At 43.8% G+C, this 15840-nt stretch overlaps 1 protein-coding gene across 2 annotated transcripts in view; it reads right to left on the reverse strand.

Annotated features, from left to right (window-relative positions):
* Positions 1 to 741: 741 nt before the first annotated feature.
* Positions 742 to 15840, reverse strand: part of tbc1d8b (TBC1 domain family member 8B) — a 97110-nt gene continuing 82011 nt past the window's right edge. For both annotated transcript variants that reach the window (XM_086001720.1, XM_086001710.1), the window contains 2 exons: positions 8667 to 8770; positions 742 to 2660 (listed from right to left, as the gene is read on the reverse strand). In XM_086001720.1, coding sequence (XP_085857846.1) covers positions 2244 to 2660; positions 8667 to 8770 — 521 coding nt within the window. In that variant the 3' untranslated portion in view covers positions 742 to 2243. The remainder of the gene's footprint in view (positions 2661 to 8666; positions 8771 to 15840) is intronic.

Below are 15840 nucleotides of genomic sequence, written 5' to 3' on the forward strand. Positions count from 1 at the left end.
TCCGGTGCACAAGTGAGGTTCCGGTGGGGGTGGGAGGGTGCCCGCCTCATAGACCTTGGAAATAATAACTCCAAACAGGGCAATTCAGTCTGGCCAGTGATGTGGGGATGGGGTGTCTCTTTTAGCTGGCATTTTTATTCCAGTTGCTAAAATGATGGGTTCTGGTCTGGGCAAAGGGAAATTGAACAGAGACAGAAATAAAAATTGAGAGTGCGCGAGATACAGATACACAGATAGCACACCCATTAACTGGCCTACTCAGCTTGGTATTTCTTTCACTTAGTTTTTAATCTCTTTTCCTTTTTCACACACTGCTGCCACTGGATACACTGAAGATTACTTTTCTTCTTCTTCAGCTATTTTCCCCTCTTTATCGTGCTTCAATTGATAGGATGGCCTGGAATTGATATTGTTACAGCTGCTAGTATGAACTCCATATGCACCATGCCAAGATTATCCGTTGATTACAATAGCAAAATACTGCAGATGCTGGAAATCTGAAACAGAAAATGCTGGAAACACTTTCTCTCTCTCCACGGATGCTGCCTGACCTGAGTGTTTCCAGCATTTTCTGTTATCCTTTGATTATTTGTTTAAAAATCATTTTGCAGATATTAATTGCAGTGTTAGTATCGTACTTTAAAAAAAAAAAATCAAAATTCTCCAATTTAGCCCATCAATGTGTTTTTATTAGAAAGCAAATATAAAGAGAACTAGAAAACACAATTTGTAAAAACCAAGTGAACTGGAAATGCAGATATTTATTTTAAACATACCCTTTTTAGGTGAGGCTTTTGATACAGTAAGGAACAAAAGGAATTCAAAACAGAGGGACTCATCAGTCAGTGGAGTACACGTTTTATATACACAACATAAAGCAAGTGCCTTAAGTATTTGGCACAAAAACATTTCTTCCCTGAAAACTAGATATTTTTTAAATTCAATCAAAAAAAAAACAAGCTTTCGGTAAATTGGTTTTCGGATTTGAGATTAACATTTCAGGAGCAGAGATCTCAAGCAGCAGTTGCTGTTTGGTGCATCGTTCTAACTTCGACGTGAAATATAATGTGCCTTTATACAAACTCTTAACATGTTATTACTTTAAGAACATTGCATTCTCTTCATTCTCTTGCATGTTATTACTTTAAGAACATTGCATTATCTTCATTGAACATAAGCAATTAAACCAATTTCTGTAACTAATGTTCAGTTTCAAGACATTGGGACTGTAAAGTTGAATGCTTGTAAACTTTATATATTTTTTTAAATTATTACAATTACTGATACATCTCGACATCAGAATCAGGAGCAAATCATTAGCTTTAGTATTATTTATATATTATGTGCTCTAATTCTTCCACAGTTTCATCAAAAATATTCTTAAAGCAGGGAAGAAGCCAATATAGATTAACATTTGAAAGTGTACAAGTGTGCAACATACTTCAAAAATACAGGACATACTTTATTTTAAAGATTCCCTTTTCTATTAGAATTTGTCGAGTTATAAATAGTTGTTTTTTTTTTATACCATTAAAAAACAAACACCTTTTAGTATAAGAAAAAATGCATTTCCCTTCAGTCTGGTGACAACATTTCAGACTCCATAAATCTCCTCGCAAAGGGAGAAAAATTACAAGCGCAGCCTCTACAGACTGGCGATGGTGGCGCAGTACACAACCGAGTTCATGGGAATACCTGCTGATCTGATATGTTCTGCTACAGAAAATCTAGAATAGTTTGATATTGTAAGTCCAAACTTATTTTTAAGTCAGGGGTCTTTGCAGTGCGTCTTTCTATATTGTTCGGCACCTCATTTTATACAAACCTTCTTAGACACATCACACCAGCACATGCAAACAAAAACAAGAACAAAAAAAACCTCTCAATGGCAGTAGAGAACAGTTACCTTGTGGTTCATAGCACACATTCATCATGTTTATATACCAAACAGACGTTATATATATATGACAATAAGATTATAGCCTGGAAATCATGGTTGATTATTAGCAGAAAGAAATGCGTTTGGGTAACTTTCCTCTGTGCACTATTTTAGCAGAGGCATTCATAAACAGGCTAAACCTGCGTTAAAATAGCAGAGAAATGTCACACAAAACAGGTCATGCGTTTGCCTGCTGTCATTGCCAACAGAAATGTCTGGGCTTGTGTGTGTTGTACTGGGTTGTTGCATCATCACGGAACAGCAGAATATGGCATAATGACTCAACTGAAACCACAGGGCAATCTCAGTCAATGGGATTTGGCTGTCTTTTAGCCCTCAGTTGAACAGATTTAGCTTGTTCTATTTTTGCCTTTATATCTACACGTTTCTCAAAAAACGTAACCAAAACTGGTTCATTTAACAGCGACGCCAGTATCTGTTCAAAGGCAAAGGTCCACTCAATCTCCGTTTGTCCTTCCTGGGGGGCATCTTCACCCTTGGGCAACGTCTGGTTCTCCTGAATACTGTCACCACATTGGCAATCTTGAATTATACCTGGTTTACTTCGGAGGAGAGAGCTTGGACTGTTCAGCATTCTCCCCACTTCCTCCATTCGAAGCAAGAGGCCAGTGACGGTTGTTATAGCTCGATACAGTGCCTCCTCGTTAGGATCTCCATGGAACAGATTATACAGCGTCTTGGAGAACTGAACGAATTGCGACTAGGGGAAATTAAGAAATACACAAGTCATCAGGCGCACGGACAAGTTTTTTTTGGAAACACGTCCTTTCGCTCCCATCAACAGGATTATTCCCATCTCACAAAGCTAAGTATTATTTGCAAAGGTCGAAACAACCAAATACGCAACTTAAGTAAAAACAGAAAATGTTGGAAACACTCAACAGGTCAGGCAGCATCTGTGGAGAGAGAGAGAGAGAGAGACACACAGTTCAGGTCGATGAACTTTCATCAGAATTGGAAGATGTTAGAGATGAACAGCTTTTAAGCAAGTGCAGAGCCTGAGAGAGAGAGAGAGAGGGGGAGAAGCAGAAAATAATAAGGGAGTGGTCTGTGATAGGGAGGCGGGCAGGAATAATTAAATGACAAAAGGGATGATGGTGCAAGGCAAAATGAGATGATAAGTATAGAAGCAAAAGATGGGTTTAAATCAGTGGTGGGCAAAATACAGCCCACGGGGTGTATCAGGCCTGCCAGCTCATTCTATCCAGCCCACTGGAGCTCGAGCTGCACATTCGTCCGAGTCTTGCGAGGGGAAGACCCCGAGGAGAGCTCCCTCAGAGTTACTGCAGCCTGGGAGCAGGCTGTGAACCTGAAACAGGGCAATTAAAAATAAATAAAGCTGCCGGGACTGCGGCTATATGTCTGATGCAGATCTGTTTCCCGTGTGTCTCGGAGCCAGCCGAACGTCTGTCTGCAACTCTCTCCCGCTCTGGCTCCATGAACCACTTTTCTAAAACCCGCCAAATCTGCCGCTCATCGCTGGCTGGTGGAAGGGGGGGGGGGGGGGGCGGGGAGCGTTGCTGCGCGTGCGCATTGGACGCTCCTCCCCCGTCGAGTCATGACTGCTCATCTCGATGACTTATCGAATAAATCTTTCCTCTCCCAGTACCCAGAGTACAACGGCAGGCGGGGTTCTCATCACCATCTTAGACATGGGAGCGTATCCCAGAGCACAGGGACTCCAGGTAACGTGATTGCAGTTCAGGCCTTGCGAAGCCTCGGGCTCTGGTACTCAGAACACTGAAGAGAACACCTCTCACATTGGAGGCCCCGCAGGCTCGAGCCGTTCTGCCAAACAGCCACATAGACTTTTAGTACAACATATAATCAATCAACCATTTCATTTAATTAGTAACGGAAGATTTTACTATTTTACACTACATTGTGTATTTACAATAGTATCTGACTACTATATGAAGTTATGCTTATAAATTATTAGGGTAGAAGTGGGAGTGACGATCAACACTGAGTTGGCCTGCTTCAAATTTACCAATTTAACACTTTGCTGTCACCAATGACTGTTAGTTTGGTTATTAATTCTTGCACAATTATTCACTCATTTTAATATTATCCCACTTAATTAGCATAGAGTTATACAGCACAGAAAGAGGCCCTTCAGCCAATCACGTCCGTGCCAGCCATCAAGCCATGTCTATTCTAATCCCATTTTCCAGCACTTGGTCCGTAGCCTTGTATGCTATGGCATTTCAAGTGCTCATCTAAATGATTCTGGAATGTTGTGAGGGTTCCTGCCTCTACCACCCTTTCAGGCAGTGAGTTCCAGATTCCAACCACCCTCTGGGTGAAAGTTTTTCCTCAAAGCTCCTCTGAACCTCCTGCCCCTTACCTTGAAACTATGCCCCCTGGTTATTGACCCCTCTACTAAGGGGAAAAGTTCCTTTCATCTACCCTATCTATGCCCCTCATAATTTTGTACACCACAAATCAGGTCCCCCCTCAGCCTTCTCTGCTCTAAGGAAAACAACCCCAGCCTGTCCAGTCTCTCTTCATAGCTGAAGCGCTCCAGCCCAGGTAACATCCTGGTGAATCTCCTCTGCACCCTCTCCAATGCAATCACATCCCTCCTATAGTGTGGCGACCAGAAGTGCACACAGTATTCCAGCTGTGGCCTAACTAGCGTTTTGTACCGTGGAGGCATAAATAATCGGACCCGGGTATTTTGGACATTGAATTCACTGTTTTTAATTTTAATGGTAGCTGTTAACACAATTCAGTGTGTGTGTGGGGCAATGTTCCCTCTAATTCTTTTTCCGTGCGCGGTCCCTTTGAATTTGCTGAGCGGCCGTGCATGCGCGGCATCTCTTCCAGCGGCAGGGGCTGGTGAGCGGCCTGCGTGGGACCCCGCGATTGGTGCGCGCCCCTCAATGGCTCAACAAAACGTGTTAAGTGGCCCCGCAGCCCAAATAGTTACCCGCCCCTGGATTAAATGATTACGGAGGAATAGCAGAAGAGGGGGGAAGCATGGAAAACCTGCCAGAAATTCGAAGGCTCCCGTGGCCGGCGGACGAAAGGCAGATCGAGAGGCAGTCCTGCTGAGTGTTTCCAGCATGGTCTGTTTTTATATCAGATTACCAGCATCCGCAGTATTTCACATATGTAACTCAAGCAGCTTATTTTTATTTCTAAAATATATTGTTGGAAGGACATTGCACTGCTTTTTTCTTTTACTAAAATCCACCTTATGACAATGTAGATTTGGCTTCACCAGTAACATAATAACATAAGAATTAGGAGCAGGAGTAGGCCATACGGCCCCTCGAGCCTGCTCCGCCATTCAATAAGATCATGGCTGATCATCGACCTCAACTCCACTTTCCCGCCTGATCTCCATATCCCTCGATTCCCCTGGAGTCCAAAAATCTATCGATCGCAGCCTCGAATATGCTCAGACTCAGCATTCACAGCCCTCTGGGGCAGAGAATTCCAAAGATTCACAACCCTCTGAGTGAAGAAATTCCTCATCTCCGTCTTAAATGGCCGACCCCTTATCCTGAGACTGTGACCCCTAGTTCTAGACTCTCCAGCCAGGGGAAACAACCTCTCAGCATCTACCCTGTCAAGCCCCCTCAGAATCCTATATGTTTCAATGAGATCACCCCTCAGTCTTCTAAACTCCCGAGTATAAGCCCAATCTACTCAATCTCTCGAGTAGCAGTTATATGGCATCTCTTCACATCCTCAGTACATCTCAAAGTGCTTCACATCTAATTAAGTGTTGTCACTGTTGGTACTGGAAATGTGTCCAACAGCTGCAATTGAGCTCCCCCCGATGGCTCAGTTGAAAGTGCTGCAGTGTGAACTGTGCCCTACAGACCAGGAAGATCCCAAATTCAAGCCCTGCTTTGTGCTGAATCAGCAAATCTTAGGCAAGCATCCGCTGGGGACACAACAACAGAGGGAAAATGGGGTGATTGTGTTTATTTCTCTATGTCTACTGCTCAAAGACACTGCGTGTGTCCAGACTTGGTCATCTGTATGTCTACGGCTCAAAGACACTGCGTGTGTCCAGACTTGGTCGTCTGTATGTCTAGACTTGGTCGTCTGTATGTCTACTGCTCAAAGACACTGCGTGTGTCCGGACTTGGTCGTCTGTATGTCTACGGCTCAAAGACACTGCGTCCCCGGACTTGGTCGTCTGTATGTCTACTGCTCAAAGACACTGCGTGTCCAGACTTGGTCGTCTGTATGTCTAGACTTGGTCGTCTGTATGTCTACTGCTCAAAGACACTGCGTGTGTCCGGACTTGGTCGTCTGTATGTCTACGGCTCAAAGACACTGCGTCCCCGGACTTGGTCGTCTGTATGTCTACTGCTCAAAGACACTGCGTGTCCAGACTTGGTCGTCTGTATGTCTAGACTTGGTCGTCTGTATGTCTACTGCTCAAAGACACTGCGTGTGTCCGGACTTGGTCGTCTGTATGTCTACGGCTCAAAGACACTGTGTCCCCGGACTTGGTCGTCTGTATGTCTATGGCTCAAAGACACTGCGTGTGTCCAGACTTGGTCGTCTGTATGTCTACTGCTCAAAGACACTGCGTGTGTCCAGACTTGGTCGTCTGTATGTCTACGACTCAAAGACACTACGTGTGTCCAGACTTGGTCGAACAATAAACGTATTATGCTGTAACCATGTTTGGGTTTGTCGGGTTCGAATGGTTTTACAGCTGGGCTCGGCTTTGCTCCTCTGCTGTAGTCTAACAATCTAAAGACAACTCATTTCCTAAGGTAACGCCGAGCAGCCAAATGGGCAAGGTACTGAAGAGCTGCCAACACTCCTGGAACTGTGCTTCATGATAAGTCATGGCCTTCAGGAGAGGATGGAAGGCATTCCATCTGTTATCTTAATCTGTAATCCATTGGCTGAAGACTGATTAATTTTCTCTCCTTCCCTGCTAAAGGCAGTCAGTCATTCACGGGGTACAATTCCACTGAAACTTTGCCATGAGGGCCACTTTTGATTTGTGAACCACAGTATTTGACTCTGGGTGCCATCACAGCTGGAGGCCAATCCTGGGTGTAAGACCCTTGACCTTTCCTCAGAACTGGCTGACTGACCTGCTGTGTACTTTCAGTTTTTATTACATTTCTAGCATTTGCAGTTTTTTTTTTAGTTTTTTTAAATTTCAACTGCTCTTCAGCCTACTAATTCAGTAAAAGATAAATACCTGCAGCCATATCAATGCAAGGACACACCTTCCCCCCTAAAAGCACACAGAAACCGTCTGCTTTCTTGTAGCTTGCTTTAACTCCTAATGGCAACAACATTCAACGTGTAAAAAGTCTCTCACCGGTGAATAATCTTTTGGAAACGGACTGTAATTAATTAATGCTTGCAGATAATTAGTCTCATGATTTTGGTGAAAGGAGGGAACACAACTTTACCGACCAAATTATAGAGCATTCAAGTCATCTGATAGAGCAGCAGGTGATCAACTAAGTTATCATTAGTGCTCAGGAGAATTGCATGGAGACAGCAACAAGTTATATTGACTATAGCACTTTCAACATAATAAATCAAAGGGCTCGGCAGAAGTAGATCTGGACAATGAGCGGGGAGGGAGAAGAGTTAGGGGCAGCCAAAGTAGATTTTGTGAAGGCTTTTAAAGAAGGGGGGGGAACATGTAGCAAAGGAAAGGGGTTTAGGAGGGTGCGTCAAGAGTGTGGGGTCAGAAAGGCGGGTGACGAAACATGGAGCAGAAAATGGGGAAATATGCAAAGGAAGCCAGAGTCGGAACAGCAGCGAGCACAGAGCACTGGAACAGAGGGAGGGACGGGCGAGACTACATAAGGACTTGTAAACAAGATCAAAGATTTTGAATTTAAGCACTTAAAAGTTAAGCACCTGAACCTCACAAATCACTTTTGCTTTGCCCCCGTGTGTTTATAGATTCATATCCCAACAGAAACATTTGAATTTGCACTGTAGTAAGATCAGCCTGAATTAATTAAGACAGTAAAGAAAAACCACAGGACTGGGCTCTGAAGTTACTGTGAGCCCCCCAGAAGATCCCCTCTGCATAACTGTGGTAGTAGAAGAAAGAATTTCAATGAGGCTGCAATGTCAGCTTTTGTATGTGTGCTGCTGTCCCAGGCTAACACTGCAGTCCAGCGTATGTTGAAGAATTACAACTTTGGTTGCCAGTGCTAGGGAAGTCGGTATCAGCATCAAGCACACTCAGGTGGAGTACAATGCAAGGTCATATACATATCAAAGTTGCCTCTACTCTCCAAGAATATGGTTTAACCCATCTGACGAAACCACTCTGCTAATATATTCATTTTCCACTTCCTACACCAACTACCCGATGAATGAAATCACCAATTAGTGTGCAAAGCATGGATAATTACATAACATAAATAGGAGCAAGAGTCGGCCATATGGCCCCTCGAGCCTGCTCCGCCATTCAATCAGATCATGGCTGATCTTCTGCCTCATCTCCACTTTCCTGAACAAGAGCCTCCACAGCCCTTGTGGTGTCGTTCCGCAGCCAATCGCTAATTAATCTGCCCAAGTGCATTTTAGTTTCGACTCAAACAGCTGGCAAAGAAAGTAGACTTCAATCCCGCCACCCGGGACCCCAGAAATGAAAGGACAGTACGCAGAGCCAGCTCCCTGCAACCCGTGCGCAGATGATAAATGTCAAAAATGTGGCTAGTACAAACGGTGAAACAGGCCGCATTGTCACCTGATTAATCCGTGGCAGGTCTCGGATACTTTCTTCTTTCCGTGCCAGCTCATCATGCCACTGTTTCAAATAGGACTGGATGTCAACCTTCCCTTTGTTACTCCCTGAAGTCCAAAAAGAGGGGTAAAAAAGACATTACTCAACAGTTCAGGGGGGGGGGGGGGAAGAAAGAGAAGTCATTCTGAAACTAGATAACTTGTACTTCTACAGTTTGATATCTCACTATCTAACTCCTTGCCTGAATTAAGTGTGTTATTTTTTTACAGCAGAAATTGTGCTAAGACAATTATATATTTAAAAATATTCATAACCATTGAGGTAGCAATTTCAACACTAAGAGCCATTTTACGTCACACATTGAGATGTTAATGAAAATCAAATGACATACACATTTACTTCAACACATGCGTTCAACACACTCACATACACATCATCTTATGAAGTAGAAACATAGAAGATAGGAGCAGGAGTAGGCCATTCGGCCCCTCGAGCCTGCTCCGCCATTTAATGAGATCAGGGCTGATCATCCAAATTCAGTACCCTGTCCCTGCTTTCTCTCCATATCCCTTGATCCCTTTAGCCTTAAGAAATATATCGAACTCCTTCTTGAATATATTTAATGAATTGGCCTCAACTGCCTTCTGTGGTAGAGAATTCCACAGGTTCACCACTCTCTGGGTGAAGAGGTTCCTCCTCATCTCAGTCCTAAATGGCTTACCCCTTATCCTTAGACTGTGACCCCTGGTTCTGGACTCCCCAGCCATCGGGAACATCCTTCCTGCATCTAGTCTGTCTAGTCCTGTTAGAATTTTATAAGTACTAGATACTGGAAAGTTAATGGGAGCGATTTGTAACAAGTGGCTCAGTGTGGGAGTCAGCCGATATCTCGCTTTCCCAGAATTGGCAAGCTGCAGCAGGACGCCCACAGCTCACCGACGGCTCGTTAAAAAGGCCTGGTCCTGTAGATGGCTCGGGCTTCACTCCCGCACCAACGTGTGGGCAGAGCAGCCACTCCGCCAACTTTGCGCCCATATTGAAAATGGCCCCCAATCTTTCATTTGAACTTCCCATCTTTGTCTGGAGCTTGTGGCTGTACCTTGTGTAGGAGTAGAACACTAGGACACCAAAAGGTGGAAAAGAAGACAGAACAGATAAGTCATAGAACCCCAAAAAACATGCATCTGTATTAGGAACACCAGGTTTCGTTTTGGGTGAATATGCTTCTAATCTTGATATTAACTTAATATCAGCTGTATGGGGGGGGGGGGGGGGGGAAAGAGGGAAAGCACTTGTCATTTGCCTTCCTTTTTCAGCCCCTTCCTCAATAACCTTACATTACTGCCATGCCCCAACTCCCGCCCAGAAGTTCCAGTCCATAAATATCGCACGAGATGCAATTAATGTCACTCCGTGGACAATCCTTCAAGGACTCTGCTTCAGCAGTGAACATAGGAACACAGTGCAACTCTCGTCCATTTGTTTCAACTGCACAGAGGTCAAGGGAAGCTCAAGTAGAAAAGTTCAGACTTGGATTTTAAACTCTGGTCTCCTAGTTTTGAATAACTAGGGCAATAGACAGGGCTTTAAACTAATGAAGGGGAGGGGTGGATGGGAGGATTCAGGAAAGAGTAAAGTTAAAAGCAGCAAGAGAAATGTCAAGGTTCAAGAGCAGAGTAGAGTTTTGGATAAAAATAAGCAAAGTGGGTCAGGAAAAAATAGAAAAAAGTAATTCGCAACAAAATAGATGAATTAATGGCCACAGTAAATAATAATTATAATAGGTCTAAGAGCGTTAAAAAAACAAGCCTGAAGGCTTTGTGTCTTAATGCGAGGAGCATTCGTAATAAGGTGGATGAATTAGCTGCGCAAATAGAGGTAAACGAATATGATTTGATTGGGATTACGGAAACATGGCTCCAGGGTGGCAAAGGCTGGGAACTCAACATCCAGGGGTATTCAATATTCAGGAAAGATAGGCAAAAAGGAAAGGGAGGTGGGGTAGCATTACTGGTTAAAGAAAGGATTAACACAATTGTAAGGAAGGATATTAGCTCTGATGATGTGGAATCTGTATGGGTAGAACTGAGAAATACCAAGGGGCAGAAAACGTTAGTGGGAGTGGTATATAGACCCCCAAACAGTAATGCGGAGGTTGGGGATGGCATTAAAAGGGAAATTAGAGAAGCGTGCAAAAAGGGCACAGCAGTCATCATGGGTGACTTTAATCTACATATCGATTGGGCTAACCAAATTAGTAACAATACTGTGGAGGAGGAATTCCTGGAGTGTTTCCTGGACCAATGTCGAGGAACCAACCAGAGATCAGGCCATCTTACACTGGGTATTATGTAACGAGAAAGGATTAATTAGCAATCTTGTTGTACGAGGCCCCTTGGGTCGGAGCGATCATAATATGATCATTCTCCATCTTAATGAAGAATTCGAAGTAGTTGACTCGGAGACTAGGGTCCTGAATTTAAATAAAGGAAACTACGATGGTCTGAGGTGCGAATTGGGTAGGATTGATTGGGGAATGTCACTCAAAGTGTTAACGGTGGATAGACAATGGCAAACATTCAAAGACCGCATGGATGGAATTTGTTCATCCCAGTTTGGCATAAAAATAAAACAAAAAAGGTGACTCAGCCGTGGCTAACAAGGGAAATTAGGGATAACATAAGATCCAAGGAGAGGACATATAAATTGGCCAGAAAAAGCAGTAATCCAGAGGATAGGGAGCAGTTTAGGATTCAACAAAGGAGGACAAAGGGATTAATCAAGAAAGGGAAAATAGAATATGAGAGTAAGCTTGCAGGGAACATAAAAACTGACTGTAAAAGCTTTTATAGATATGTGAAGAGAAAAAGATTGGTGAAGTCAAGTGTCGGTCCCTTGCAGTCAGAATCAGGGGAATTTATAATGGGGAACAAAGAAATGGCAGACCAATTAAATACATATTTTGGTTGTCTTCACAAAAGGAGGACACAAATAACCTCCCAGAAATGTCAGGGAACATAGGGTCTGATGAAAGGGAGGAACTGAAAGAAATCAGTATTTGTAGAGAAATGGTGTTAGGGAAATTGATGGGATGGAAGGCTGATAAATCCCCAGGGCCTGATAATTTACATCCTAGGGTACTTAAGGAAGCGGCCCTAGAAATAGTAGATGCATTGCTGATCATCTTCCAACATTCGATGGAATCTGGAACAGTACCCATGGATTGGAGGGTAGCTAATGTTACCCCACTATTCAAAAAAGGTGGTAGAGAGAAAAAGCGGGGAATTATAGACCGGTAAGCCTGACGTCGGTAGTGGGGAAAATGCTAGAGTCCATTATAAAAGATGTAATAGCAGAGCACTTGGAAAACAGTGACAGGATCGGACAAAATCAACATGGATTTATAAAAGGTAAATCGTGCTTGACTAATCTACTGGAATTTTTTTGAGGATGTAACTAGTAAAATAGATAAGGGAGAACTAGTGGATGTGGTGTATTTGGACTTTCAGAAGGCTTTCGATAAGGTCCCACATAAGAGATTAGCGTGTAAAGTTAAGGCAAATGGGATTGGGGGCAAGGTATTGACTTGGATAGAGAACTGGTTGGCAGATAGAAAGCAAAGAGTTGGAATAAACGGGTCTTTTTCCAAGTGGCAGGCAGTGACTAGTGGGGTACCACAGAGATCGGTCCTTGGACCCCAGCTATTCACAATATATATTAATGATCTAGACAAGGGAACTAGATGTATTATCTCCAAATTTGCAAACGACACAAAGCTGGGTGGGCGTGTGTGCTGTGAGGAGGATGCCGAGAAACTACAGGGTGATTTGGACAGGTTGGGTGATTGGGCAGAAGCATGGCAGATGCAATAGAACGTGGATAAATGTGAGGTTATCCACTTTGGTGTCAAAAACAGGAAGGCAGATTATCTGAATGGCAATAGGTTGGGAGAAGGGGAAGTGCAACGAGACCTGGGTGTCCTTGTGCACCAGTCGCTGAAGGTAAGCATGCAGGTGCAGCAGGCGGTTAAGAAGGCAAATGGTATGTTGGCCTTCATAGCGAGAGGGTTTGAGTACAGGAACAAGGATGTCTTGCTGCAGTTGAACAGGGCCTTGGTGAGACCACATCTTGAGTATTGTGTCCAGTTTTGGTCGCCTTATCGGAGGAAGGAGATTCTTGCCATGGAAGGAGTTCAGCGAAGATTCACCAGGCTGATACCTGGGATGGCAGGAATGACGTACGAGGAGAGATTGGGTCGATTGGGCTTGTACTCGCTGGAGTTTAGAAGAATGAGAGGGGATCTCATTGAAACTTATAAAATTCTGGCAGGACTGGACAGACTAGATGTAGGGAGGATGTTCCCGATGGTCGGGGAATCCAGAACCAGGGGTCACAGTCTAAGGATAAGGAGTAGGCCATTTAGGACAGAGATGAGGAGGAATTTCTTCACCCAGAGAGTGGTGAACCTGTGGAATTCTCTACCACAGAAGGCAGTAGAGGCCAATACATTAAATATATTCAAGAAGGAGTTGAATATATTTCTTAAGGCTAAAGGGATCAAGGGGTATGGGGAGAAAGCAGGGACCGGGTACTGAACTTGGATGATCAGCCATGATCGCATTGAATGGCGGAGCAGGCTCGAGGGGCCGAATGGCCTACTCCTATCTTCTATGTTTCTATGTAATAGCACAGATAGAAATTAATAGGTTTAATCTAATAGCCATTACAGAGATGTGGTTGCAATGTGGCCAAGGTTGGGAACTAAATATTCCAGGATTAACTTTTAGAAGAGATAGGCAAAATGGAACAGGAGGCAGGGCAGCCCTGATAATAAAGGATGGGATAAAGACAGTAGAGAGAAAGGATCTTGGCTCCAAAAATCACAAAGTAGAATCAGTTCGGGTGCAGCCAAGAAACAGCAAGGGGCAGAAAACATTGGTGGGAGTTGTTTATAGGCCCCCAAACAGTAGTTGTAATGTAGGGCAGAGTATAAATCAGGAAATTAGAGGCACATGTAACAAGGGTAATACAGTAATCATGGGGGACTTTAATCTACATATAGACTGGGCAAACCAAATTTGCAGTAATAGTGTGATGGACGAATTCATGGAATATATACAAGATAGTTTTTTAGATCAGAATGTTGAGGAACCAACTAGGATGCAGGCTATTTCAGATCTAGTATTGTGCAACAGGAAAGGGTTAATTAATAACCTTGTAGTAAAGGGGCCTTCAGAGAAGAGTAACCATAATATGATGGAATTTTATATTAAGTTTGAAAGTGATAGTTAAATCCAAAACTAGGGTCTTCAATGCAAACAAAGCAAACTACGTAGGTATGAGGGGCGAGTTGGCCAAGGTAGATTGGGGAACTACATTAAAAAGGTATGACGGTAGAGGAGCAATGGCTAGCATTTAAAGAATCAATACATACTTTACAACAAATATACATTCCTTTAAGGCACAAAACCCCCACAGGAAAAGTGGTTCAACCGTGGCTAACAAGAGAAGTTAAAGATAGTATTAGATCAAAGGAAGAGGCTTATAATGTTGCCAAAATAGTAAGCCTGAGGATTGGGAGGATTTTAGAATTTAGCAAAGGAGGACCAAGAAATTAATAAGGAAAGAGAGGGAGTAAATTAGCAAGAGACAAAAACAGATTGTAAACATTTCTACAGGTATGTAAATAGGAAAAGGTTAGTAAAAGTAAACATGGGCCCATTAGAGGCAGAGACATTAAACAAATACTTTGTATCTGTCTCCACGGTAAAAGACACAAAAAAAAATTACAGAAATAATGGAGAACCAAGGGTCTAGAGAGAGAATGAGGAACTTAAAGAAATCAGCATAAGTAAAGACAAAGTACTGGAGAAATTAATGGGACAAAAGTGGCGACAAATCCCCTGGACCAGACAACCTGCATCCTAGGGTTTTAAAAGAGGGAGCTGCAGAGATAGTGGATGCACTGGTATTAATCTTCCAGAATTCCCTAGATTCTAGAACAGTCCCCAAGGATTGGAAGGTAGCGAACATTAAGAAAGGAGGAAAAGAAATAACGGGGAGCTATCGGCCAGTTAGCCTGACATCAGTAGTAGGCAAAATGCTAGAATCTATAATTAGGGACGTGGTAACAGGGCACTTCGAAAATTATAACATGATTAGGCAGAGTCAACATGGTTTTATGAAAGGGAAATCGTGTTTGACAAATCTGTTAGAGTTTTTTGAAGATATAACTAGTAGGGTGGATAAGGGGGAACCAGTGGATGTAGTGTATTTGGATTTTCGAAAAGAATGATAAGGCGCTACACAAGAGGTATTTACACAAAATTAGGACTCATGGTATTGGGGGTAATATATTAGCTTGGATTAAGGATTGGTTAATGGACAGAAAACAGAGTAGGAATAAACAGGACTTTTTCAGGTTGGCAGGCTGTAACTAGCCAGGTACTGCAAGGGCAGACGTCGATGAAGTCCAACACCACCTTCAGTGTGCCAGTGCAACCTTCAGGCGCCTGAGGAAGAGAGAGTTTGAAGACCAGGACCTCAAACCCGGCACTAAGCTCATGGTCTACAGGGCAGCAGTGATACCCGCCCTGCTATATGCTTCAGAGACATGGACCATGTACAGCAGGCACCTCAAAGCACTGGAGAGGTACCACCAACGCTGCCTCCGCAAGATCCTGCAAATCCATTGGCAGGATAGGCGCACCAACGTCAGTGTTCTTGCTAAGGCCAACATCCCCAGCATCGAAGCTTTGACCACGCTCGATCAGCTCCAATGGACGGGTCACATTGTCTGCATGCCCGATACGAGGCTCCCAAAACAAGCGCTCTACTCGGAGCTCCAGCACGGCAAGAGAGCCCCAGGTGGGCAGAGGATAAGCTTCAAGGACACCCTCAAAGCCTCCTTGAAAAAGTGTAACATCCCCACCGACACCTGGGAATCCCTGGCCCAAGACCGCACAAAGTGGAGGAGAAGCATCCAGGAAGGTGGCAAACACCTCAAGTCTCTTCGCCGGGAGCAAGCGGAAGCCAAATGCAAACAGAAGGAGCGCGCGTCAACCCAAGCACCCCACCCACCTGCCCCTTCAACCGCCATCTGCCCCACCTGTGACAGAGACTGTCGGTCCCACATTGGACTCAGTCACCTGAGAACTCATTTTTAATGTGGAAGCAA

This window comes from Somniosus microcephalus, chromosome 1, assembly GCF_052327205.1.
Source record: "Somniosus microcephalus isolate GS21.2 chromosome 1, FLI_Smic_1.0, whole genome shotgun sequence".
Taxonomy (NCBI): Eukaryota; Metazoa; Chordata; class Chondrichthyes; order Squaliformes; family Somniosidae; genus Somniosus; species Somniosus microcephalus.